The sequence below is a fragment of the Sceloporus occidentalis genome, unplaced genomic scaffold (assembly GCF_023333645.1).
Source record: "Sceloporus occidentalis isolate IW3139 unplaced genomic scaffold, rSceOcc1.0.p SCAF_3, whole genome shotgun sequence".
NCBI classification, from domain to species: Eukaryota; Metazoa; Chordata; class Lepidosauria; order Squamata; family Phrynosomatidae; genus Sceloporus; species Sceloporus occidentalis.
In genome coordinates, this window is record NW_028316983.1 from 75,038,604 (window position 1) to 75,063,718 (window position 25,115).

Genomic DNA, 25,115 nt, shown 5'->3' on the forward strand with positions numbered 1-25,115 from the left:
AGGCATTCCCTTCACTTTTAGGAGAAAGCACCCAGGTTAGGAAAAGGTTAAATACAGAGATAGAAACAGAGAGTCTCTCTCTGAGACCTGCCTCCCTGGCTTCTGATCTTCAGTCATCTAGACTTCTCTTCAGAGGGTGAGAAAATCCATAGTGTGTTTATTCTGTAATCCCCTAAATTTAGCTGCTAGCTATTTCTGTGTTTTTATTAAAGAAATAATTGTGGTTTTTTGGTTGTTGTTTTTGTTGTTGCAAAATCAGCTTGTCCTCAATCTGATTTCTTCCCTTCTATCTCATTCTCACTTGGAGTCACTCTAGTTAATCTTCTGTTTTTTTAAAATGTTAAGCCTGTAAGGTCCTGTAGTGAGTTAGTGCCTGGAGGAGCTTTCCTCCGCAAAAACTAACAAAACCAGTGTACTGCTCTTAACACCTCATCATTACCTCAAGTTTGCTTCTCAAGCAGGGGTGGGCAACTGTCAGTGGTTAGGGGCCCCAATTGGGGATCCTAGGTGACCTTAGAGGGCTGCACACCTCACCCACCCTCCTGTAACCACTGAAAAAAATCCAATTTCTGGCCCAAACATGCTCACTTCCAGGTCATTTTCTGTTTTTCAGAAAGGTCCCTTCTAGCCCTAAAATGTTGAAAAAATGTCTCCTACACTTCCTAGAGAGTCTTTTGAGGCAAAACAATTTGGAGGGTTGATAAAAATTGAACCCCGGGAGTCCTTGAGTGCCACAAAACCAGCCATGGGGAGCATATACGGTCTGTGGGTGAGATTTTGCCTAGTCCATGTGAGAAGGGATGAGCTGGGCAAACCTGGTTAGCGCCTGGAGGAGCTTTCCCCCCAAAACCAGTAAACTCAGTGTATTGTTCTTAATACCTCATCAGTGCCTCAAGATTCCTTCTCAAGCAGGTAATGCTGTGAACGAGAACTTAAGAAGGGGATTAAAAAATTGAGGCTTTTCTCTGACAGAAAGCAAATAGGGAAAAGTTTAATAGAGTTAGGATAGTCCACCATGGGAAGAATAGGGCTTTGGGGAGCTGTGAATGATTAAATAGTGCAAGGGTTAATATGTTATCTAACTGTGTATTAATACACTTCAACCTGTTTATTCTTTTTTACAGCTGGTGTCTGGCTGTTCCTGTTATGTTTTGATAGAGATTCTCACCATGCTTATCACGGTAAACCCACAGAGCAACACATCCACTGATCACCTGGATCACCTTGTGGCCCAAGTATTTAATCCAGGGAGAGATCTTGAAGAGGAAAGGCTAAAGTGAGTGACAGGAGCCCAGGGATTTGGAACTGCAGGGCCAGTCTGGAGAAAGGATCCAACACACCATGCTCTAAAACTTGTAATCTCAGTTGTATGAGGAGAATGATCTGATAATCTTTCAACTGATAGAAATTTAAACAATATCCCATTATACTTAGCACAGCAAACAACCTAACTGCAGGGGGAAAATGCACAAATGAATCCAACACTGAACATCTTCTGATAATTTAATAATGCTGTCAAATATTCTTTTTTAACTGAATTTTCACCAGCATATTTTTTGAGGAAGAGTTTATTATTCCCTCCCCCAGTTCTCCTCTACTATTGCCACTGCCTCACCACCACACTGTTACCAGCTGACTTTCTTTTGCTCCCCTTGACTTTCCCATCATAAATAACCCTCTCTTGACTCCTACATTCAGTAACCTTACAGGAATAGACATTATACAACATTTAAACCATTTTAGTGTGGTTTTTCAGTTTGAATATGGGTTTTTGTGTGCTAGTAGTGTGCAAGAGGAAACAATAAGATAAGAACTGAAAATGAGTGCAAACGGAGCAAAACATGCAGTCTTGAAAAGATCAGAAATCAAAAGTGGAAGTCTCACTCATGCATCAGTTCCATTCTGTAAAATCTGGAACACTGACATCTGGTGAGATATACAGACAGGAAAGATACCATGATGAGCATCTCTGCTCTAGTCTATATCTCCCATTCCAGCAATAATTGCTTGTTTCCAAGAAGGGTTCCCTCCCCAATAGTCACCTAGTTATGGCACTTTAGTTTTAGGGTACAAAAAAAAAATAATCTAAAAGTAAAAATATGAATGACGGTTAGACAGAGGCTTTGTTTGCACAATCACCAGGTTTTTCTCTGAAGTGGCAACTGAGAAATTTTTCCAGCCTGTCAAATCTTACTATTGTCATTCCTAATGATGAGTACAAAGAAGGACCTGTTTTTCTTTACACACAAGCACCATTTTATGCTGACATGAATGTGCTGTGGAGCATTTTGATACAAATAGAGGAGAACAAGATCATCCATTCACTCATATACAAACAATGCCTTGGACCACACAATTAGTTGCATAAGAAAAGCTCCAACTAACAATTTTCCCAAATGAAAGGCTCTTGCTATTATATAGTGAGTGATCAAAATGTCCATTTTGTGCAGCGATGTTCCTCTCCATATGATATATATGTGTATCTTTGCATGTCTCCATCATGTGTAAATCAACATTTTAGAAGTCAAATTTTCTTCCCAAAGGGATGGATGTTCAGATTAGCCTGCAGATGCCAACTCAGCTAAATTATTTTATGCCACATCACATGACACAAAGTCCTTCCACAAATTATTCTCACATTTCCTCTGTGACCTGGCTATTCTACACACTTTATGTGGCTTTTAATAATATTTGGAAAAGGTTGTTTTAACAATACAGCTGAGCCAATGGTCACCTACATATGCAACACCTGAATTTTAAAGCCAGCAGATGGGGGAATGGTAAATAAGGTTATATTTGATTTCAGTATCTTCCAGCGATTTCTACAGCAGCCAGTGAAAAGAGGACACAAGCAAGGATAGGGCAAATCAAAAGATGTGAGATGCGTTTTAATTGTATTGAAAAGTACTTCATTTGGCCTCAAAATAAGTACACTGAATATAGGTTTCCTTTCCCTTGTAACCATTGCTCATAACAATCTACCATTATGCCTAACAACAGAATCTGTACTTTTCCATTGCTGTGCATCATCAAATCCTGATCATCACATTATCATTCACAAACCTATTAAAATAATGAATTAAATCCAGAAAATATGCTAGATTTTGTAGCTGCATGCTATTGATTTATATATGCCATATTTCATTTTAATTTCATTGCTCAAAATTCAATCCCTCCACCCAAGTGTCTGGCACTTCCCCCTACAGCTGTGTATTGATTTCTAATTCCCATCTTATTATGCCTTTCTCTTAAATTTTTCAACATATTCACATGCATGTGCTGGCCAACTCTAAATTGGATTCCAGATGCTTGCTGCACTAGAAATTCATCTGACCATCTGGTCACATGCTGAAGTGCTTGCTGCCCAGCTACTCATAAATATTCTACTCTTTGGTTTATGACATAGCAATGTCTCTGGGCAAATTGAGCTGTATTGATTCTCCACCAGCTGTGTATTTGGCTGCTGGCCCATTGCTGTCCATTGTAAAGAGTTTGCAGGTTTTAGAATTCTCATGATTCGGCGTAGATTTCTTGGAGGATGTTGGAGAGTTGGTTGGGCTCAACTGCACAGCAGTCGTGTCTTGCACAGTATGCTCACTGGTTTCAATTTCAAAGGCCGTGTGGCCAGGTTTGATGAGCCCAATGTTAGCCCCAGGTTTAGATTTCCTTGTGCCATGAGCAGGTGGCCTTCGGCTGCAGATGCAACAAGCCCCAAAGAAAGTGAATGCAACCACCAAAAGGATGGGCCCAATGACAATAGGAGGGTTGTTAACAGGCAGAAATGTTCCAAATGCAAAGGCCCCCACTAGAGTGATGTTAATCCCTGCTAGCATGATGCATAGACCACAAGCACAGCAAAGGGCTGGAGAAGGCAGACCCTGTGGCCTGGTCTTTTTCTTACTTGGTTTCTGAGACAAAGGAGTGTTGTTCTTTTCGACAAACATGGTGGCCAGTGACTCACAAGTGACTCTGGACTTTACCGAAAAGACATGGCACTCACAAGATGGTTATTCTTCTGGATTTCTGTAAAATAAGAAAAAGCACAAAAGTTATGTAAGTGAAAACATTAATTAGTTCTGACTTTTTAACCCTTGCTATTTCTAAAGATTCAATTCAGATTTTGGGTTTTTAAAAAATCTATCTTTGTTTTCTGTTTGCACAAAGCCCTTTAAATGCAACATGACTGAGTATCAGAGAGCCTTCTGCCATAACGGTGCTACAATTTCCACTTTAAAAAATAAAACGAAATAAAATATAAATATATATATTAAAAAACCAGGAATACCAGATGGAACCAAAATATATTCTAAATCTGTGGGGTCCTACTTCTTCCAAGCGTGTGGAAATGTGTGTGGAAATGCACACATGTGTTCCAAAAAGCTAAGAGACAGCACTAGGTTGCATATCCTCCATTTGTTCCAATTTGGTAAGGACAGTCTTGATTACTCCTCAGTCATCTCATATTTTCACCTGCTTTTAAAATGTCAAAGCTCTTTCCTTCTTCTCCCACTTTCCCCTTTATCTGCAGCATACTAGAAATGGTCCACACTGAGCTCAATGTATAAAGGTGGGATGAGTGGGGACAGAATCTTATCCTTCCCAGTAGTCTTAGGCAAAGCAAACTACAACCTCTCCTATCTTAGGGTTGCCATTTATCCCTAAAAACCTGGAAAATCCTGGACTGAAGGGACTAAGAAATGTCCCGGCCAGCTGGGCCAATTGAAGCAGTAAATATCGGATTTCTCTGTCTCAGTCCAAGGGATAGGTTAAAATGTGGCAGTGGCAATGAAGGAGGAAACTATGCATTGGGAGCTTCATCCTGCCCTACTACTGCACAGGTATAACATTGTCATCTTATTCTTCAATTCTCTCTCCACTTCCCTGACAAGCCCAGAAGGTGGGGAAAGAAAGGAGGCAAGTGAAGATGGCCTTGTGTTGTGTTGTGATTGTATTGGAGACTTGAGCCTAGGTCTAGGCAGCATAATGGAACTTGATTTCCAAGTAGCCTCTTTATTCTCTGGGGCTGCTTGGAAGCCTTCCTCTCTTCACATTAGCTAGCAGGGAAAAGAAGGAAAAAAGAGTTCTTAGCCTGGTACTGGTACTGAGGCTAAAACATAATGGTAGAAAAAGTGCAATGATTAACATGTTGAATTTGCATAATCAGAAAGCAAGAATATGCATAATTATTATATTTTGCATATGCATTTGCATATTTGCATCATGGGTGGAAAGCGGTAAACAGGAAGTTTCCAGCTGGCATAGATGGAAAGTCCTGAGAAGGGTGCTTTGTACTAGTTAAAGTGTAAGCCTCCTGTTTTGTTTGTTGCCTCATGGATGGACCTACAACTGTGTGGCTAGAATCCTGTTGTTCAGTCTAATCTAGAGGTTGTTGTTGTTGTTGTTGTTGTTGTTGTTGTGTGCTTTCAAGTTGTTTCTGACTTATGGTGACCCTAAGGCAAACCTATCACAGGGTTTTCTTGGCATGTTTATTCTGAAGGGGGTTGCCATTGTCATCCTCTGGGGCTGAGCGAAACTGACTTGCCCATGGTTATCCAGTTGATTTCCATGGCTGAGCTGGAATTCAAATCCTGGTCACCAAGGCCAAAGTCCAACACTCAAACCATTACACCACACTGGCTCCTATCCCACTAAATAAATTGTTGAGTGGTGAGACAACACATAAGTAAAACCAAGTAATTTAATATCGCTACTGCGTGAACAATAGGATTTGGGCTTAAACTTCCTCACAGCTGTCTATTTGAGTTTAGTTTCCCTTAGTTGAGAATCCAGAAAGATAGTGCATATAAGGTAAGATGAATATGAGTAACTGTACAACAAGAATCCAAGGAGAAATGGATAATTGCACTGTTCATCAAGGACAATTATGACACTACCTACACAAAAAGCAAAATGTTGGCATTCTCCAAAGTTGTACAAAATGTCTTTGCTCTGAAGATTCATAACAAGGAACATTAAACAAAACAAAAAAAATGAAGTGTGTCATCTACTGATCCCCGCACAGGGCTGTCTCAATAGGAAACGGAGAAGCAGAGATATTCTCATGGTTGCGTGATTTTGCAGAGATGGAACAGGGCAGAGGCTGGTGGTCCACTAGGAGAGGCTTAGCAGATCAGGTAGGCCTCATGGACCTTCTATTGAGCAAAAGAAGATGTGAATAGCTAAAAATGGAATGTATTGTCTGCATTTTTCTGCCTAAGCACTACTTCTGAAAATACAGGTTTCCGCAGTGAAAAGCATGTGTGGGTGTGAAAGAGTCTGCAAAAACACTTGTAGATAATTATGAGTGATGGTCATATAAGCATGCCTGCTTCCCTAGTCTAGCCAAGTATTTTTATGTCAAAGACTACTGTATATACTCATGTATAAGTCTAGAAATTTAGGTCATAAAATTGACCCCAAAAACCTGAGTCATCTTATCCATGGGTCAATGCAAGTACTGTATCTTAACTCTTATTTAAAAGAGGGAAACATCTCCTGGAGAAAAGCAAAAGTATAATCTGTCTCGGAAGCGCTGAGCCCCTCTACTCTCTTGTCCATCCAGCCTTAAGAGATGGCACAAAGAGTTGTGTTTGCTGGAATTTTGTAAGTTGTTTGACATTATTTTGTTGTGCTTCATCCTTTAGATCCTTTGCTATATGCCCCTAAGATTTACCCTCGACTTATCCATGGATCATAGCAAAATCCATAATTTTGGTCCCAAAACTTGTCCTCAACTTATACATGAAGTCGACTTATAATCGGGTATATATGGTATATTCTTTGTTTTGTTTTTTTGTTTTGTTTTGTTTTTTATTTATATACCGCTATTCCAAAGATTATAGCGGTGAACAGCAAGTAAGCTAATTAGCAAGTAAGCTAATTTGCCCCCAACAGTCTGGGTACTCATTTTAGCGACCTCGGAAGGATGCAAGCCTGAGTCGAGCTTGGGCCCTTTTGCTGGTCTTGAACTCACTTTGGTCTTTGGATCGGGCCAAACCTGCAGAGGCTGGGGCCAGAGCCAAATGTATATGAGCCCAACCTGTTCTGTCTTACATGTTCTTTCCCTCTCCTTATGCTATCCCTTTCCTTCTCTTGTCCCCTTTCTACCAAGAAAGCTGCTATTAAAGAGAGAGATTACCCTTGCAGAGGGTAAAAATCATAGGAAATGTTGACACTTTAGATTCTTTTGTATTAGTATAGTGACTAGGGATGGCATCTCTCCTCTGGATGCCTGTCTTGAGTCGGTAATGGGCTGGATGAGGGAAAACAAACTCAGATTGAATCCAGAGCCATGTAGGACTTTAAAGGTAATAACCAACACCTTGTACTGCGGCCAGAAGCTAATTGCCAACCAGTGAAGAGGTTTCAATACTGGTGTTATATGGTCAAACCTAGGTGTCTGGGTGACCAAAAATGGAGGTACTTGTGATAGGTACCCCAAGTCCAGAGATGAAGATTTGTCAACCAGTCCTGGACGGGGTCACACTTCCCCTAATGGATGACGTCTGCGGTCTGGGAATACACCCTGATCCATCTCTGCAGCTGTCATCTCATATAGAGGTGACACAGCCAGGAGTGCTTGGTATCAGCTTCGGTTGATATGCCAACTGTGTCCCTACCTGGACTGAAAGGACCTTGAAGCAGTGGTACTTGCACTGCTAAATCTCTTATTTAGATTTCAATAATGCGCTCTACTTGGAGCTACCCCTGTACCAAGTTCAGAAGCTTCAATTGGTTCAAAATGCGGCAGCCAGATTGGTCACCCGGACACCTAGGTTTGACCATATAATACCAGTATTGAAATCTCTTCACTGGTTGACAATTAGCTTCTGGCCACAGTACAAGGTGTTGGTTAGTACCTTTAAAGTCCTACATGGCTTGGGCCTGAGTTACTTGTGGGAACACCTCTCCCTACATAATCCACCCCACACTCTTAGAACATTTGGGAAGTTTTTATTAGAACATCATAATACCAGGTTAGTGACAACCTCCCATAAGGTATTCACTGCCACAGTTCCAAAATTATGGAATGGCCTACTGGAAGAGATCTGTTTTATCACTACCTAAGAAACCTTTAAGAAGGCACTCAAGACGGATCTCTTCTGGCGGGCTTATCCACCAGACTCCATATAAAAGATTATGACAATCGCCCCACTCTTGACTATGATTGTTCGCTAACTGATGAGTTGCTATTTTTGAGAACCAATAGGAATGTTGGTGAATTCAGTATTAGTGTTTTATTGATTGTATTTTGTACTATGTATTATTTTAATGATGTAATCCCACCTCGATCCATGAGAGAGGCAGGAAATATAAATAAACTTTATTATTATTGTTGTTGTTGTTGTTGTTAGGGGTCATCCTGATTGGAGGATTCTGAAAATAGTTTGAAATTAGTCTAAGGACAATATCTCAGAGAGAGAAAATCCAGATGAAAAATGTAATCCAGGAGCAAATTCCTAGAGAAATGTCTTCCTATAGTAAGATGTTCACAGAAAGATACAAGAGAAAGAAGGCAAATGTGTCAAACACAGTACAGCACTGACAGCTATCAATCAGAACCAAGAGTAACTGCAATATAATTTTAATTGCCTGATTCCAACAAGGCCACACACAGGCTGCCACCTCAAGCAAATGCTGATTTAAAATATGTTCTATAAAAATTATCTGCATTACAGCCAAACTATTTTCTTACAGTAATTTTCAAAATTAACAAATACTGTATCACATATTAGCACTGTGTTAAAATGAAACTGTCATTTTCTGTAATTTTTATGTGTATTCAATAAATGCAATTTATGATTGTGTTGCATTGCACTATATTTAATAAATTATTAATAATATTTAAATTACACAACTTTAACAGACAAATTTCTTTATCTCAGTAATTTTTGAAGAACCTTATAAGGTAAGCCAGGATGATTGTTTAGATTCATTATATTTCTCACCTTCTTTTCATCACAGAGCTTCAGATACTGTATGCACTTTTCCCAAGTAGTCTCCCATCCAGGCACTAGCCAGACCTTCTTAGAGCAAATGTGGGAAAACTTTTTCCACCAAGATATTTTGGATTATAACTCCCACAATCCTTTACCATTGGTACCTTACCATATGAGACTTCTAGGAATTGTTGTGTATCAACAACAACAACAAAAACACACACACATGGTTGTATATCAGCAGCCTTTGACAGAAGGTTAGGAGGAGTTTGATAAAATGACAGCAGTGTTGATCTCCATCACTTCCATTATGTCTGAGTAAATGTACATACCAGGATCAGCCTTTCTACAATCCAGGCTTGACTCACAAATTTTCTTCTCCCCATACTTTTTTTTTAAATCTAGTGGCTAAATACAGCAGCTTGCTTTTTCCTGAGCCTTCTGTGAAGAGCAAGACTCTGTTCTGTCTCCTCTCCTCCCAGAGATCAGATAACTAGGTGATGTATTTGCAGTCTGATACACTCTGCAGGGTTAGCTATACAGGAAGGCCTAATTCTGCATAAGACCAGCCTAGGGGATTCTTTGCTCGACTGCAAGATCAAGGGTGTATCTGCACTGCACAGTGCTAACATCTTAAGGCCACTTTAACTCATATCCTCCAATGAGTTTGACAGGGACAAAGCCAGTTAACCCTCTGCTATCCCATTTAGGCTAATGCTTTTAAAATGTCTTGGTTTCTCTCTCCTCCTCCCAATTTCCCCTTTCATCCTTGCCTTATTCCAACTGATGAGAATCAAATAGTTCCTGCACTATTTCAAAGTGCAAATCTGTTTGCACTCATCTCAGCGGGAGGGGCAAGGGGAGGAGAGTGGACAGAACAGAGTCTTGCTCTTCACAGTAGGCTCAGGAAAAAGCAAACTGCTGTATTCTCTCATAGCTTTGGAACAGAATTTCCTGCACTATTTGACTTTGAATTGCTTCCAGATGATCATACCTGGTAAAAAGAAGGGGAAAGGGAAAGGACTAACAGTTAAAAGGGACTTTTATTATGGATATTCTCTTTGTAATACAACACCCTGGAACTGTGCACTAGGTGCTCTCTCAATCTCTCTTTCTCACAGATACAAAGATTCACCCCCCAACACACACACACCTCTAATTTCCCTATGATATTATCAAAGCTGCATATAAGCACTCCTGATTTGATTTCCTCCATCCTGTTCTGATTTTTATTTCTTTCTGAGATTAACATAAGCCTTATATTTTAAAGCTTATGTCTACTGTTTTACTTCTTTCCACCTTCTTCCTTTTGATTTATTAAATCTTCCATGTGGACACCATGATTACATAGTACCACAGGAAGGAAACTATAAGTTGTAGTAGTTGAACATTTAAAAGGTAAAGGTTTCCCTTTTGACAAGATTATCTAGTCATGTCCAACTGTAGGAGTGGTGCTCATCTCCATTACTAAGCCGAAGGAGCCAGCATTGTTGAAGGTGACTTCTGTGGTCATGTGGCCAGCATGACTGCACAGAACACTGTTACCTTCCCACCAAAGTGGTACCTATTTATCTTCTTTCACTTTTATATGCTTTCAAACTGCTAGGTTGGCCAAAGCTGGCACCAGTGATAGGAGTTTACTGCGTCACACAGCCCTTGGGTCTCAAACTGTCGGTCTTAGGTGAGATTTGATTTTCTACTTACTCTGAGAGAGGATTCTTTTTTTTTTCTGTGCACATTTACCTTGGAGTGAGCTCCACTGAATTCACTGGGATTTACTTTCAAGCATATATGTGTATGATTTCATTGTTAAAGCCTATGTGGGCTTTATTTTTTATTGCTGTAATGTGCTTTAAAGTCCAAGTTGAATTCTAGTGACCCTGTCTAAGGCTTTCTTGATGAATTTATTCAAAGGAGGCTCACCATTGCTTTCCTGCAGGGCTCAGAGAATGTGACTTGCCCAAAGCCACAAAGTGTATTTCCATATCTGAGCAGTGCTTTAAACACTGGTTTCCTGCAGTCCTACTTCAACACTCACACTACTATACTGCATTGGCTCCCTGGACCAGGGATGTAGCCAAGGGGGGGGGGGGTTCTTGGGGAACGGACCCCCCCTTCCATTAGAAAAATGAATGGTGCGTGCTGCTGCGCCGCCGCGCCCAAGCCCCATTATAATGGTGGCACTTAGTCTGGACCTCCCTTCCTTAAATCCTGGCTACATCCCTGCCTGGACTTTTTCCTCCACTAGGTGGCTCAGCTCCATTGGACACCATGAGGTGAGGGCTTATAGGCCATCTTTGTATACAACATTACTTGCACATACAGACCTTCCTTCCAGAAGCACCCACTCCATATCCCAAGCCCTTTAAAGAGCATCACCTCCTTGTCCAGACAAAATATGTGGAGAAGGGGTCCTGCCCCAATAGTTTGCTCCCTGCATGCATGTTGAGCATCTTTGTGGGGGAGCCTTCACACACACTGCTATGGCCTACAGATTTTGAATACCTGGAATTCTTGGTTGTGTAGGCCCACAGAATCTCATTCTGAGACACTGTGTAGAATGTAAAGGCTTTAAGGGCTAGGGTATGGAAAGCTGGTGGATGAGATGAGGAGGCAAGGTCTTCCTTCCTCCCACCCCATAACTAGACTTAACGTCTATAGAGGATTTTCTCTAAAAGAGTATAATGAAGTGGAATCCAACCAATCCAATTAACTCCACTTAACAAAGAGGAGAACAGCTGATTTTACAAAGGACTTCTCCGCAGCCAGCTTATGAAGCCCAGCCAGCTGCATCAACATAAGCTCTGCTTGATCAAATCAAAGATCAGCCTAATCTAGCATCTTCCAATTAATTACAGTGACCAACCAGATTCCTCTGGGAAGTCTACAAGAAAGAAGTGTGAGCAATAGCTGTCTTGAAATATTTGTTCCCAGCAGCTGATATTCAAAACAAAGCTTGGGAAGTTAATTTTTAAGAGTATCTCCTTCCCATTACTTACACAAAATAATAAGAAACAATTAATTGTCACTGCTCATCACAGTATTTTAAAGGTGATTTACTGCTATTATAGGTTGTTGTACTCATCATTTTTCAGTATCTTTTCATTACTTTTTAAAAGCATCTTAGGGGATAATAACAGAATGGCATAAAACATGAGAAATTCCACTCAGACTGTCTCTAAAATGCCCTTTTATTAAAACAAACAAGTTATAAATAATTGGAAAACTTGTAAAGGGTAACTTTAGAATTGCTTTTAATTCTAGTGGCAGTTTAGTTATATTTTAACTTTTTTTTACTGTTTGTTTTTACTCGTGTACTTTTGTTCTTGTGTGACTTCATGTTATTTTTTACTTTTGGCAACCCTAAGCTGCCATATATCATGGATTTTTCTGGGACTGAGTGTGTGAGACTTGCCCAAGATCACCCAGTGGATATATATGGCCAAGCAGGGAATCCAACCCTGATCTCCAGAGTCATGGTTTGATGCTTAAACCACTACACCACACTGGTTCTTGACATACTTTTATCTGTCTCATACTGTGAGCTGCCTTCAGTTCCAGTGCTTGGGAAATTGTGGGATATTATTGGAACAACAACAATAACAACCTGCTGCATCAAAAAAGTAGCATTGTTTTCTTTGTTCCATTACTTTTGAAATGTAAGCTTATTGTCTTCTCTTTCTTTCTCACACAGACACAACTTGATAACTGATGTTGCTTGTGTCTCATTCCTTCCAAACTCCAGTTCAGAGGTACAGAGTTTTCATTCACAGGGCCCCAAGGTCTAGTATTCAGCTGACTCATGTGACTTGACTCTGCTGTTCAGAAAGAATTCAACAAATTGATTGTCTCAGAGCACAGCAGGGACAAATAAAATGCTCTTTATTCTCTGCTACTCTTTTGCTTCCACACTGCTGATGCCATAAGAGACCTCATCCATTAGTTCCATGGCAGCTGGTTTTAGCACTTTCTATAACATATAGGATTTTGCCTATTTAGATTATCACAATATTCTTCTTTTCTTATCCTGATGACATGTATGATCAGTAGCCATTAGTTCTATAGAAACGATTTGGTTAGGCTAGGGACCAGTTCTATAGAAATGATTCGGTTAGCTTTGACAAGCCAAATGAAAATGGATGAGGAGCACAGCTTTCTCGGGAAACATTTATGAACTGAGATGATAAGCTTAATGTTTGTATAATCCACATCTTGGTCAAGATTCTGTGCTACTTCTACACATAGCACAAATATCCACTGGAAGAGTTATATCACATTGACATTATGCAACTCCTAAACAGAGTACCAGCATAGCAGATAAATCAGCAACACACATGACCAATAGCTCATTGTACAAATACAACATTCAGTTTACAGAGGCTGTATGCATTTGAGTTCTGTTTAAGCAGGCTTTTAAGGTATAAGTGGGGAGGAGGCTTTTTATTGGGGATGTTTTATTTATTTTTTAAAAAATTGGTTGTTTTTAAAATGATTTTAATCTGCTTTATGCAATGATTTTAGCTGTTTTAAATTTTATTGCAAATGTTTCTAACTTACTATTTCTGGAAGCTACCTTGGATCTCACTCTGGGAGAAAGGCAGCATATACATGGAGCAAATAAATAAATACTATTCTATGTATTTCAATTTGCTACCACATGTATAATGGTTGCAATTTGCTACCACATGTGCAACTCCACTCCCACCACTATCAGCCAGACATGATGCATCCGACCTCTTGGACGCATGCATCATTTAAACTTACATGTTGTCCAAATCTTACATGTTGTCCAAAAACCTGACTTTGCATGTATAGCACAAGTTACACTAGCCTGTGTTACTAACATGTTTCTGACCATTTGTGTAGCATAGTGAGTGGGCCTGCCCTTTCTCACAATTATCATGCGTTGACAATGGTCCTAATTCTCTTGGTGTACCACAGTAGTGCTTGGTCTTTTGCCAGAGCCACAGAATGGTGGCAAAGAAAGGTAGCAGAATGTGTCAGCTCAGAGCAGCCTATTCATCCTATATCTGACTTTCTTCATAGCTATTGTGCCCATAGGCATTTCTCCCTACTTCGACTGTTATGCCAGTATAGCTATGCTAGCATGGTGTTGGTAACTGCCTTGAGTCAGTTTTGACTCATGGTGACACCTCACACTGCAAGATACCCTATCTTCAATTGTTCTGCTCAGCTCCTGCAAACTCAGGGTTGTGGTCTCCTTCATTGGTCTATCCATCTAATATGTAGTCTAGCCTCCCCCCCTCCACCTTTCCTAGATTTATTGTCTTTTCTAGTGAATCATTTCTTCTTGTGATGTGGTTGAAGTATGATAGCCTCAATTTGATAATTTTGGGGCTCGAACAGACAGTCCAAAATAAAGCTGCTTCGGGTCACTTTGGAGGTATGCTGTTTAAATGATGCATGCATCCAAGAGGTCGGAAGCCATGCCAAAGCCATGCTACAGTCCTAAGGACTGGAGTGCATCTTTGGCACAGCTTCTGGCCCCTTAAGATGCATGAGTCATTTAAACAACATACCTCCAAAGTGACCCGAAGCAGCTTTATTTTGGCCTGATAATAATAATAATAATAATAATAATAATAATAATAAAATTTATTTGTATCCCACCCCTCTGAGAACAATCGGGGTGGCTAACAAAGTTAAAAATACAAAACATATAAAATCCCTGGTACCCCCCCCCCCTCCTTAAAAAAGTATTAAATCCAATGCAATATTTAAAAACAGAACAAAAAACAACAACAAACAAACATACAAGTTAAAAACTGACTAGAAGGTCAACAACATCATACCAACAAGCAATCAGTGGGAGCATCTTTCCCAGATGTTTTTCTAAGGCCAGGTTCTCTATTTTGGGAAGGCCTGCCGGAAGAGATCCGTCTTAACAGCCTTTTTAAAACTGTATAAGGATGTAAGTAGACAGATCTCATCCGGCAGGCCATTCCACAGTCTGGGGGCGACGATGGAAAATGCCCTCTGGGAAGTAGTCGAAAGCCTAGATTTTTGTGGCTGAAGTAGGCCTCTCCCAGAGGAGCGGAGTGCGCGGGGAGGATTGTAGGGGAGAAGGCGGTCCTGGAGATAGCTTGGACCCAAGCCATTTAGGGCTTTAAACATGATAACCAACACCTTGTACTGGGTCCGGAAGCTAATGGGCAGTCAGTGGAGGGACTTTAGAACCAGGGTAATATGGTCCCTCCTGGGTGTTCCATAAATTACTCTGGCTGCCATATTCTGTACTAGTTGCAGTTTCCGGACCAAGCACAAGGGTAGCCCCATGTAGAGCGCATTACAGAAGTCTAGGCGTGAGGTTACCAGTGTGTGCACAACAGTCTCAAGATCCCTTACTTCCAGAAAAGGGCGCAGCAGGCGTATCAGCCAAAGCTGATAACAGGCGCTCCTGACTGTTGTATTTACCTGGTTTGACATCAGGAGCGACGAGTCAAGGAGCACCCCCAGAATGCAAATGCAGTCCTTGATGGAGAGTGTGACCCCGTCCAGGACTGGAGGTTGCAACCCAATTCTTGGTTTCGGGGCCGCTACCGTGAGCACTTCTGTTTTGTCTGGATTCAGCCTCAATCTGTTTTTCCTCATCCAGCCCATTCAGCCTGTTTGTTTGGGCCCTTGGCTTCCATGGAGAGCTCAGGCTTGATCTTTTTTAGGACTCATTTGTTTGTTTGTTTTGGCTATCCATGAAATTCTCAGCACTCTTCTCCAGCACCATAACTCAAATGAGTTGATTTTCTTTCTATCAGATTTAAAGGATTTTGGCCAACTCACCACCACTGGCCCCACACCTGCACTCTTTTTCTTACTTCTAGATGAAGTCAACACAGAGTTGCCTGTAACATTATTGGAAATTAAAGCCCATCATGCCAAAGCTGGAAAGGACTCTTCTCCATTATCCCCCTCTTTCAAATATATTTCGAAGATGACTTCCAAATTGAGATGTCTCCTTGCTTTACAGAAGACAGCATCTATTGGAAAGTACCTTGCATTTGAAGGGTCGTGTGTTCCAAGTACATTTTCAGAAGCCATAAGAGCAGGGATTTTGAAGGCATTGGCAGCTGGTGGGTCTTCTGAAAGTGGGGTGATGAATCCACTTTGTATTATAGGAGATATACAAGGCACCAAGTTTTTGAGGATAGGGCTCAGAAGCATAGCCAGCTCCTTCAAAGTGTGTACTAAACCCCAGAGCAGCTTCACCAGCCCCCTGACAGTGGTGGCTACCAATCACCACTGCTTCAAGGTGCCCTAAATAGTGAGCACCTCAACAGTAGGCTGAGCAGAGAAACAAGTTGCAGGATCCACAACATGGACTATTATATATCTATATCTGTGTAGATATAGATATATAATAGTCCATGTTATATTTGCATATAATTACTAAATTTGCATATATCCATATCAATTGTCATATGCAAACAGAAGGCAAATCTCCACATTCTTCTGTCAATCAATCAATCAATCAGTCAATCAATCAATCAATCAGTTTATTCAGTCATTGACCAATATAAAATAATAAAAACCAATAAAATAATAACTGTACAGCACAATTACTATCTATTATTAAAAATTCAATTCGAGGAGAGTACAGCAGAGTCAAACTCTATCTATTATTGTCGACCAATTGCAAACATAACTTACATGTGACATATGACATAACAGAATTTAGCTACCTTAATTACATCATATGGATTCTAATTATCTAGCAAATATCATAAATAAAAGGTATCAGAGTGCCATATAACACAATTCCCACCATTTGTAAAGTAAATATACAGGAAAGGTTAGTGTGCTACTAAAATTGCTTTAAGATGGTTGAATGTGGCCCATCAGTTGCCTAAATGCTGACATAAACAACAAGAATTAATCTCTGGACCACAGTTAAAATTTTGATTTGACTTTCTGCAGTGAATTTCACAGAAAATCAAGTTAATGGACTATTTGTACAGTATGTAAAGTAAATAGTAAGTAAAAAATTTTGTTCGGTCATTCTGTCCTTTTTTGATAATACAGTTTTCCCCCTCTTTTGGGGGGGCACAAGATATGCCTGTGGTCACCCTACTACCTATCTCTCATCAGTTTTCAGTTCGGGGGGGGGGGGGGATCAGAACAGTAAGCTAACAAGAGGGCAGAAATGCATATATAGTTCCTATATAAACACATGTATTATGTGCCTATTCATGTTATCTTCCCATCAACATTTATCTCAATTGTAATGGCGCTAGATTAGACTAAATATGGTGAATCATTTCACCTTTGGAATGAGATAATGCCTGAACAGCCTCCAAGAAAATACAGGGACAGAAGGTGTTTTAGAAGTAGGTTTTTTTTTTTTTTTTTTTGTCTTCTTTTTGTGTCTTGCTCTTTCTTTCAAATGATCAGGTGCTCAGGTTGATATCCCACTGAGCAAAGTCACTCTGGATGACAAAGAAGAGACCAAGAGACCTGATTCCACAGCCTGCCTGCAAGACTTAGTTAAATGGATGGGAGTGATGCAAGAATACCTTGTGGACTGTATACTACCATAGTATGTGCAAGGATGTCAGTAGCATTATGTGTCTCAGGCACTAAAATGAAGAGAACCAAAATGCAGAACGCTGACTCTGATCAGAACTGGCCCAGTGTCATTGCTGTTGTTATTCTACACATTTCATTTCTGACACATGCAAAAAAAAAAAAAAAAAACCTTTTTTCTCCCCTAGTATTTCATGCTAGCAGGAACATAACCTTTGCTTTTTCATTTCTTGTTAACAGTATAATTACACCGTTCCAATATGCTTCTTGCCTCCAAAATTGTACCCCCTAACCAAGGATTGGAATGTAATTACATTCTCTGTGCTGGATGTATTAGTGATGGAAAGCATTACTATGGCTGGAGATGAGATGGACCATGAGAATATCAGATCTTGTAAAAGTTATTTCTGGATTATAACTTCTAGAATATCAGATCTTGTAAAAGTTATTTCTGGATTATAACTTCTAGAACTTCACAGCTAGCATAGTTACTGGGATTAGGAGATTCTGTAGTCCAGAAATAACTTTTCCAAGCTCTGGCATTTCCAGGTTCCTAATAAATTTATTAAATAAAGATATACAGAGAGATTTATCTCATCTTCCCCATGTGGGATCAAGGTGTGATTCATTAAGGTCACTGTCATCTTCACACTCAGCTTGTCTGCACATTAAGATCTGCTTCACAGGTTCCCCTTCCACTGCCTGTGCCATCTGAGGTGAGCAGAATGGCCACAGGAGAGCGTACTCTCTCTTGTTGCAATCTATTCCTAGAAAGTTAGAAACCTGCTCTCCATAGGGACAATAGTAGTTGGTGGCGTCCATACCAGTGAGGAAGTGAGCCTATTTTTAAATCAAATTGCAAAGGATCTATCCAGGGTTCTGAAATGTATCCTCCAAATAGGTTCAGAGCCTTGGATACCACCTTTAAAGTTCAGATAGAAGCCCAGGGCAGGTTCACTGTCCTACTCATATGGAAAAGACAAATACCAGAGGGCACCCATAGCAATCCACAAGAAAAAAAAGGGAGATACAGTACCATCTCCATGTGCTTAGTGGATGGCTGTTTTTATTCTGGAAAAAGCCCAACACATCTTGACCTATATATCAGTGGCCTTCTTCATGACTAAATGGAGAACTTGATCTCTTCCCACTTACAAAAATTCACTCAACACTTTTTATCGCCCAGTTGCATGCTATGCCCTTGGAGGCCATCTCCTTCCTCTTTCTCTCTCCCCGCCTCCCATCTTTTCCTGACCATTTGATAACACTTTTAAAAAGAGTTTAGTTCACCTGCTTCTTTTCTGTTCACTGAATGGAAAGACATTCTCAACTCTGGAAATTTCTGCGGTGAGATTTCATATTGGTATATATAGGTTCTAAAATGTATACAGATATTAGAATGATATATGTTCTGTGTATCATTATATAATTACGTATTGTCTTTTAATTTTATATTTATTTTTATGCTTTTATATAGCCCCTCAAAAAGATTATTGAAATATATATAGGCTGAAATGCACTGAGTTTTCTCAAAAATAAAAACAGCCATCCACTGGGCACTTGGAGACATGTCTTCCTTTCCCCCCCTTAATGTGTCACTGTCTACCTACATCGAAGCCACCAGTTTCCATTGCCCTGGGGGCTCAACTGATGTCTGTTCTCTCATCTTTTCCAAACCAAATGAAAACCTTTTTTTAAAAAAAATTCCCTAGACATTTCCCTCAATATTGTTTCATCTCTCCTACATTGTTTTTGTTGCTCTTTATAAACATTTAAACGTTTTCTTTTTTTTTCTTTCATTCTGTTCTCATCCTAATAATGTCTTATTACTTAACAACAAGGGGGAAATGGTTAATTAATACATAATGTAATCAAGATATTTTAACATATTTCATTTTATCTCCAACTCAGAATATTTTGCCACCTACCTACATATCAGTAACCACTTTCCCAAATTTCCCGAGCCTCTTTTTTATTTTGGCTATAATGCATGGCATAATGGTTTGAGCACTGGACTATGACTCTGGAGACCAGGGTTCAATTCCCAGCTCAGCCATGAAACCCACTGGATGACCTTGGGCAATTCACATGCTCTCAGCCTCAGAGGAAGGCAATGGCAAACCTCCTCTGAACAAGAAAACCCTGTGAGGGGGTCACCATAAACCAGAAATGGCTTAAAGGCATACAATAGCAACAAATAATCCTATAACCACTTTTGTTATGTGCCTTCAAGTCAGTTCCAGTTAATGACTACCCCATCATGGGGCACTGGTGGCAAAATTTACTCAGAGAAGGTTCTCCATCTTTCTTTAGTCTGAAAAAGTGTGTAACTTTCACAAAATCAGCTGTGGCTGAGCCATGTTTCTAATCCTGATTTCCCAGAGCTCTAATCCATCACTCAAACCATTGTACCATACTGGCTCCCTATAATAACATATCTGGAAATAAACCCCACTGAACTCTAGGTCTTATTTCTGAATAAGTATGTGGAGCATTGCACAGTTAATCTCATCCATGGCTCCAAATTTGTTTCAAGCTGAAATCTTATGAAATGGACTTACTTGGAAGTAAATTTTATATTAATCAGAAAGATTAAAATGAATTCAGAATTAGGTTGTCAGTCAGCTCTTCTGAAGTGTTCTGGCTGCTGATACAGTCTAACTTTGCTTGGGCCATTTATAAAATCTGTAGAAAAAAGAATTAACCCATGGCTAGTTCTTCCAGACATGTGGGGTGCATCTACGTTTTACAAATAATGCAGTTTAAGTGTTGTAGCTCCATCCTATGAAAGTCTGGGATTTGTAGTTTTACAAGGTCTTTAGCCTTCTCTGACAAGAAGTGCTGGTACCTCACAAAACTACAGATCTCAGGATTCTTTAGGAACGAGCCATGTCAGTTAAAGTAGTGTCAAACTGTATTAGTTCTACAATGCAGATGTACCCATGAAGGAAGATTTCATCATATATTAAAACAAAGAAGACACAGTACCACATGGAGAAATCTCACTAAGCATAAGTAATAACACTGAACAAGATCCTGCATGAGAAGATATAGCTATGCAGATGTAGTTATAACACCACTCAACATTACCCTCCAGAATTCTACCTTTGAAACCTTGCAGTCTCCATCCACCCCGCACAGCCATTTCAAAGGCACTGGAGAACAGGGTAGTGAGTAATGTTGTGTCCAGCCCTGTCCCCGTTGCTGGGCACACTGAGGCAAACAGCGGCAGATGCTCCTGTCAAGACTCTGTTGCAGCTGGCTGTCTCAGTGTGCTCTTTGACTGAGAGATTGCTGGGCATGCTATTACTCACCACTCCACTCCCTAGTGCCTCAGAAATGGTTGTGTTGTGGGGGGCATGCTGTGAGGCTTTAAAGGTAGTATTTCAGAGGCACTTTTGGTCACTGCAATATAAAAGGGCCTATCAACATGAATTGGAACAATTATGATTTTGAAAGTCAGGCTTGTGCGTGTGTGTGTGCCTACAAGTCGCCTGTCAACTTACAGTGACTGTATGAATTTCATGGGATGTTCTTAAGAAAGGAATACTCAGAAGTAGTTTTGTCAGTTGCTTGCTCTGAAGTATAGCCTACAGCACCTGGTATTGTAGGAAAGTCTCCCATCAAAGTACTAATCAGATCTGACACCGATTAGCTTCCAAGACCAGACAGGATCTGAAGTCTTTAGGGTATTTAGGCCCAAGCAGGCTGGCCAAAATAAAGCTACAAAATTAATTCATAGGAAGTGAAAAACTACAAAGAATTTACTGTGCAAAAGAATCTTGCATAACTTTTGAAACCAACTGAAAGACAGAAGTTAGTAACATGAGTCTGAAGTAGGCTCAAGTCTAGGAAAGCTCATGCTACCAACTTCTGTCTTTCAGTTAGTCTCAAAGATGATGCAAGATTCCTTTTCATACTGATTTTCCAGATTAACACAGTTATAAATTTATTGTCACTGTCTTACATCAGCAGTGAGAAATCTGTGGCCCCAAGGCTACTTTTGCAACCTCGCACCTCTCCAGACTATCTGAACTGCCCCTTTTCTAGTGAAAACATTGTGAAAATTGCCTGTTCCAGTAGCCTCCAGACATGGCAACTTCTAAATAGGTTGCAACTCGGGGGGGGGGGGGGGGGTTGCACTGTTTAATTACCTGCTTTCAAAATCAGCAGTAGACTTCCAGTCGCATGCATGCATGTATTGGCATTTTAACCTGTCAGTATGGCCCCGCAGAGGGTCCCAGGAGCAGAAAAACTGGTCCCTAGACTTTGCACAGTTGCTCATCCCAGCTCAAATGGTATTTTTAAAAAAATCTTTAAAGCCAGGTTAAAAATATTATAATGGAACATGTAATAAGAACACTGTATTGAAAATGTGATCCTGAAAGCTAAGACAGATGAGTGCCCCACATTTTGCAAATCTTGTTCAAATTTAGGGATTCCTTCACTTCCTCTGTGAATCTATGAATAACTGTCCATAGGTAGATCCATTCTGTGCCAAGAGTTACTACAACATTTTAAATTAAAACATGGTAACCTGCTCAATTTAAGATTAATTCAAAACTTTGAATAAACACATACACTATGTTCGCATTCACTTTACTGAGGTTTAGAGCATAACCTGGGACTGATTTCAATAAACCTCCAGTTTACAAAACCTTGAATGTTTATCAAGAGCAGTATAGTGGGGGCATCACATCCTATAACCAAACCAAACCCATGTAACAATTCTCAGGCATAGAATGGCCCCTATAAATGGAGTCCATGATTATATGTAATATACTGTGTGTCTGTTCATGGATTCAAGGTCATCCCTGATCAATCAAGGAGTTGACATCTCCAAAATAGCAGATTTCATGTTTATGGGGTTATTTTTATCAAGAGGGCGAAGCAAAGGGTGTTTCTTAGCTCAATTGAAATTTGGTGCCCACAGACAGACATTACTGATGTGTGTATGGGGGGGGGGGGGAGTACATTTTGGAGATGAAACACATTGTCTTTGTGAGTTTATTCTCAGATGTATATCAATACCCCTCTACAAACACACACACACACACACCTCTGCAAATTGAACTACAATATTTTGGAAGGGAGCTCTGATGCTATAAAAAGGGAAGGTGACCAAAGATGTAACATGACATTACTAAGAGATTAAAAAGGGAATTCTAAACTCTGGTAGCAAGATATAATTCCCTCTTCTTGTTATGCCAGTGCTGCAGCAGATTCAAGCTACAGTATAACATTCTTGAGGTTGGAGGGGGGAAATGAATTAACAGACAACAAGTATTTAAGAAGTTGTGTATCTAAGGGAAACCTCCTACATTCTAGTTGAAATGGAGAAACCATCATCTCTTCTTCTTTGCCATCTATGTCTATAAACAAAACTTGGAAGCTAGGTGTAAAGGCATGCATTGCATTTTTACAGAATTGCCTGTCAATGGGTTCTCTCTTCTCTCTCTCATCTATACATTTGTATAGTGTCTAAAATATACAGTGCACTCTATGCAGAATTTAATGCAAGCCCATGACTCCAAAACCTATAGTTTCAAAACTATTACACAGGAAACATCAGTAAAGCAAGGTTTTCTTCCATGTAAGTGACATTAGTAACAATCTCTTAAGTAATGAAATACCATTAACAGGGACATTATTCAAATGCATTTATTTTAAGCAGGCATGGAAAAGAATTACCTGAACTTCAGTTACACTTCAGAGCTGGCAAGAGGCGACTGATATCCTTAAGCCATTTTCTTTTCCCATTTCATTGCCAAAAAAGAGAACCCCCCCCAAAAAAAATAAACCCTTCAGAGAGAAGGAGAAAGAAGGTCCCAGGAAGCTTTGACCAAAGGCAATTAACAAGACCCAAGAAATACAGAAGGGCACCCTGTGATATGTGAACTTCACCTGGTCATATCACAGCAGTGGGAAAGTTAGGCTGAGCTGAGACATCCTGGAGGTCTTGAGCTCCCCGAGAGAAGGACTTCCTTGATGCTGGCTGCAAGGATCTTCTGTACCATCAGCTGGTTTGGATCAAAGCTGGGGTGGGAAGCGTTGCTTCAGAGAGTCACCTCCCACCTCTCCCAGGAGAATACTGTGTCTTCTCCTAGGGAGTGGAAGGTCCATGTGCAACATGTTTGCCCTCTCCCCTCCCAGCTGCTGTATCCAAGCCACTCAGCAGGGATCTCTCAGGTCCTGAGAAGCAATCCAACCTCGGTGGTTCTGCAAAGAAGAGCTCAGCATATGTCTCAGGTAATATTTTGGGTTGCCCGACCACCCCCTGCCTTATCTCCATCTGGCCTGGAAAGAGGACTCCTTCCCTTGCTCTTTGGAGCTGTCCACCGCCAATGGTGCTGAAAATAGCAACTGCTCCCGATTCCAAGTTGCCTTCCCAGTTATCACCGCTAGGGGCAGCGCTGCTCCGATTTTCTTTTCAATTCACTCCAACTTCTTCACCTCCTTCCTCCTCTCTCCTAGTCAAAATAAATAAATAAATCTGTGTGAACGAGGCAAAAGCCGCAGGGGAATCCAAGGGTCCTTCAAATACCAGGGGAGAAGCTTGGGAAAATTCACCTTCCTCAATTCTTCTCCTGGATCATATGATCCTAGATTGTATGTCCTCAGTCAGGGGGATGGAGAGCATAGCTTATCCTCTGCCCCCTTTCTTTTGTTGCCTCTGAGCAGTATGTTGTCAGGCAGTTAAATCCCGCCCACGCCTACACACACACACACACACACACACACACACACCACAACCCACTCCTCTCATGAAGCCTCAAGGTCCCAATAGCAACAAGAAGGGAAGAAGAGCAGTCAGGGCTGAAGACACTTGCCTTTCTTTTCAAAGGCTTTTCTCCTAAATTCTCCTAAAGCTGGGAAGATTAAAAGGAAATGGCAGCAGTGAGGTTCAAACAGAGACGTTCAAGAAGAGAATTTACAATTGCTTGGCTCAAATTAACTTCCAGCTTTCTTTAAATGATGCCACAAGCATATTGTAAAGAACAAGTGAAGAGAAAAGGGTATTAAAGAAAGCCCTAAGTCCAATACTGCTTCCAGCTTTTTGTCACAAATTACTAGGGTGAAGAGTAGAAGAGATGACAATAAAAGTATCTACCTATGTATGTATTTTTGAGAGCCAAGATGGTGTAGTAGTTTAAGTGTTGGACTACAACTCTGGAGTTCAGGATTCAGTTCTCTGCTTGGGCAAAAAAACCCACTGGGTGACCACTGTCTCAGCCTCAAAAGATGGTTATGGCAAACCCCTTCCACAAAGCTTGCCAGGAAAACCCTATGATAGGTTCATAAGTCAAAAATGTTTTGAAGGCACACAACAACAATAACACACACACACACACATCAATAATGGCTATAGCTATATAGACAGATATAGGTGTGTGTGTGTGTGTGTGTGTGTGTATAACACAATGAAAACACTGTTCTGGAAGCACCCCTTGAATGACTCATATATTCTTGGGCAGTTTATTCAAACTGAAAAATCTACTTCCGCGAAATTGTTTTGAAAGTTAAAGTCTTTTAAGTCTTTTTAAAGTTAAAAAGTCTTTAAATGCACTCCATGAAAATGTGTGCTGCTTTGGGTTCATGTGCAGCCCCTTGAAATGTGATTTTGCATCCATCAGTCCC

General features: G+C 40.4%; 1 protein-coding gene across 2 annotated transcripts; it reads right to left on the reverse strand.

The window, feature by feature from the left end:
• Window positions 1-824: 824 nt before the first annotated feature.
• Window positions 825-24,136, reverse strand: TMEM275 (transmembrane protein 275). Of its 2 annotated transcripts, none has more exons than XM_089515075.1 (2): window positions 23,382-24,136; window positions 825-4,023 (listed from the first exon to the last, which is right to left on the reverse strand). In XM_089515075.1, exon 2 carries the CDS (start codon window positions 3,942-3,944, stop codon window positions 3,396-3,398), a length of 549 nt encoding a protein of 182 aa, XP_089371201.1. In that variant the 5' UTR covers window positions 3,945-4,023; window positions 23,382-24,136; the 3' UTR covers window positions 825-3,395. The 2 variants fall into 2 exon arrangements, with proteins under 2 accessions (XP_089371201.1, XP_089371200.1); XM_089515074.1 differs by having other exon boundaries at window positions 23,169-24,136.
• Between the last annotated feature and the right edge of the window lie 979 nt (window positions 24,137-25,115).

Excerpts from the sequence above, each read along its gene's own strand:
- TMEM275 (XM_089515075.1), bottom strand. The coding sequence starts at position 3,944 with ATGTTTGTCGAAAAGAACAACACTCCTTTGTCTCAGAAACCAAGTAAG.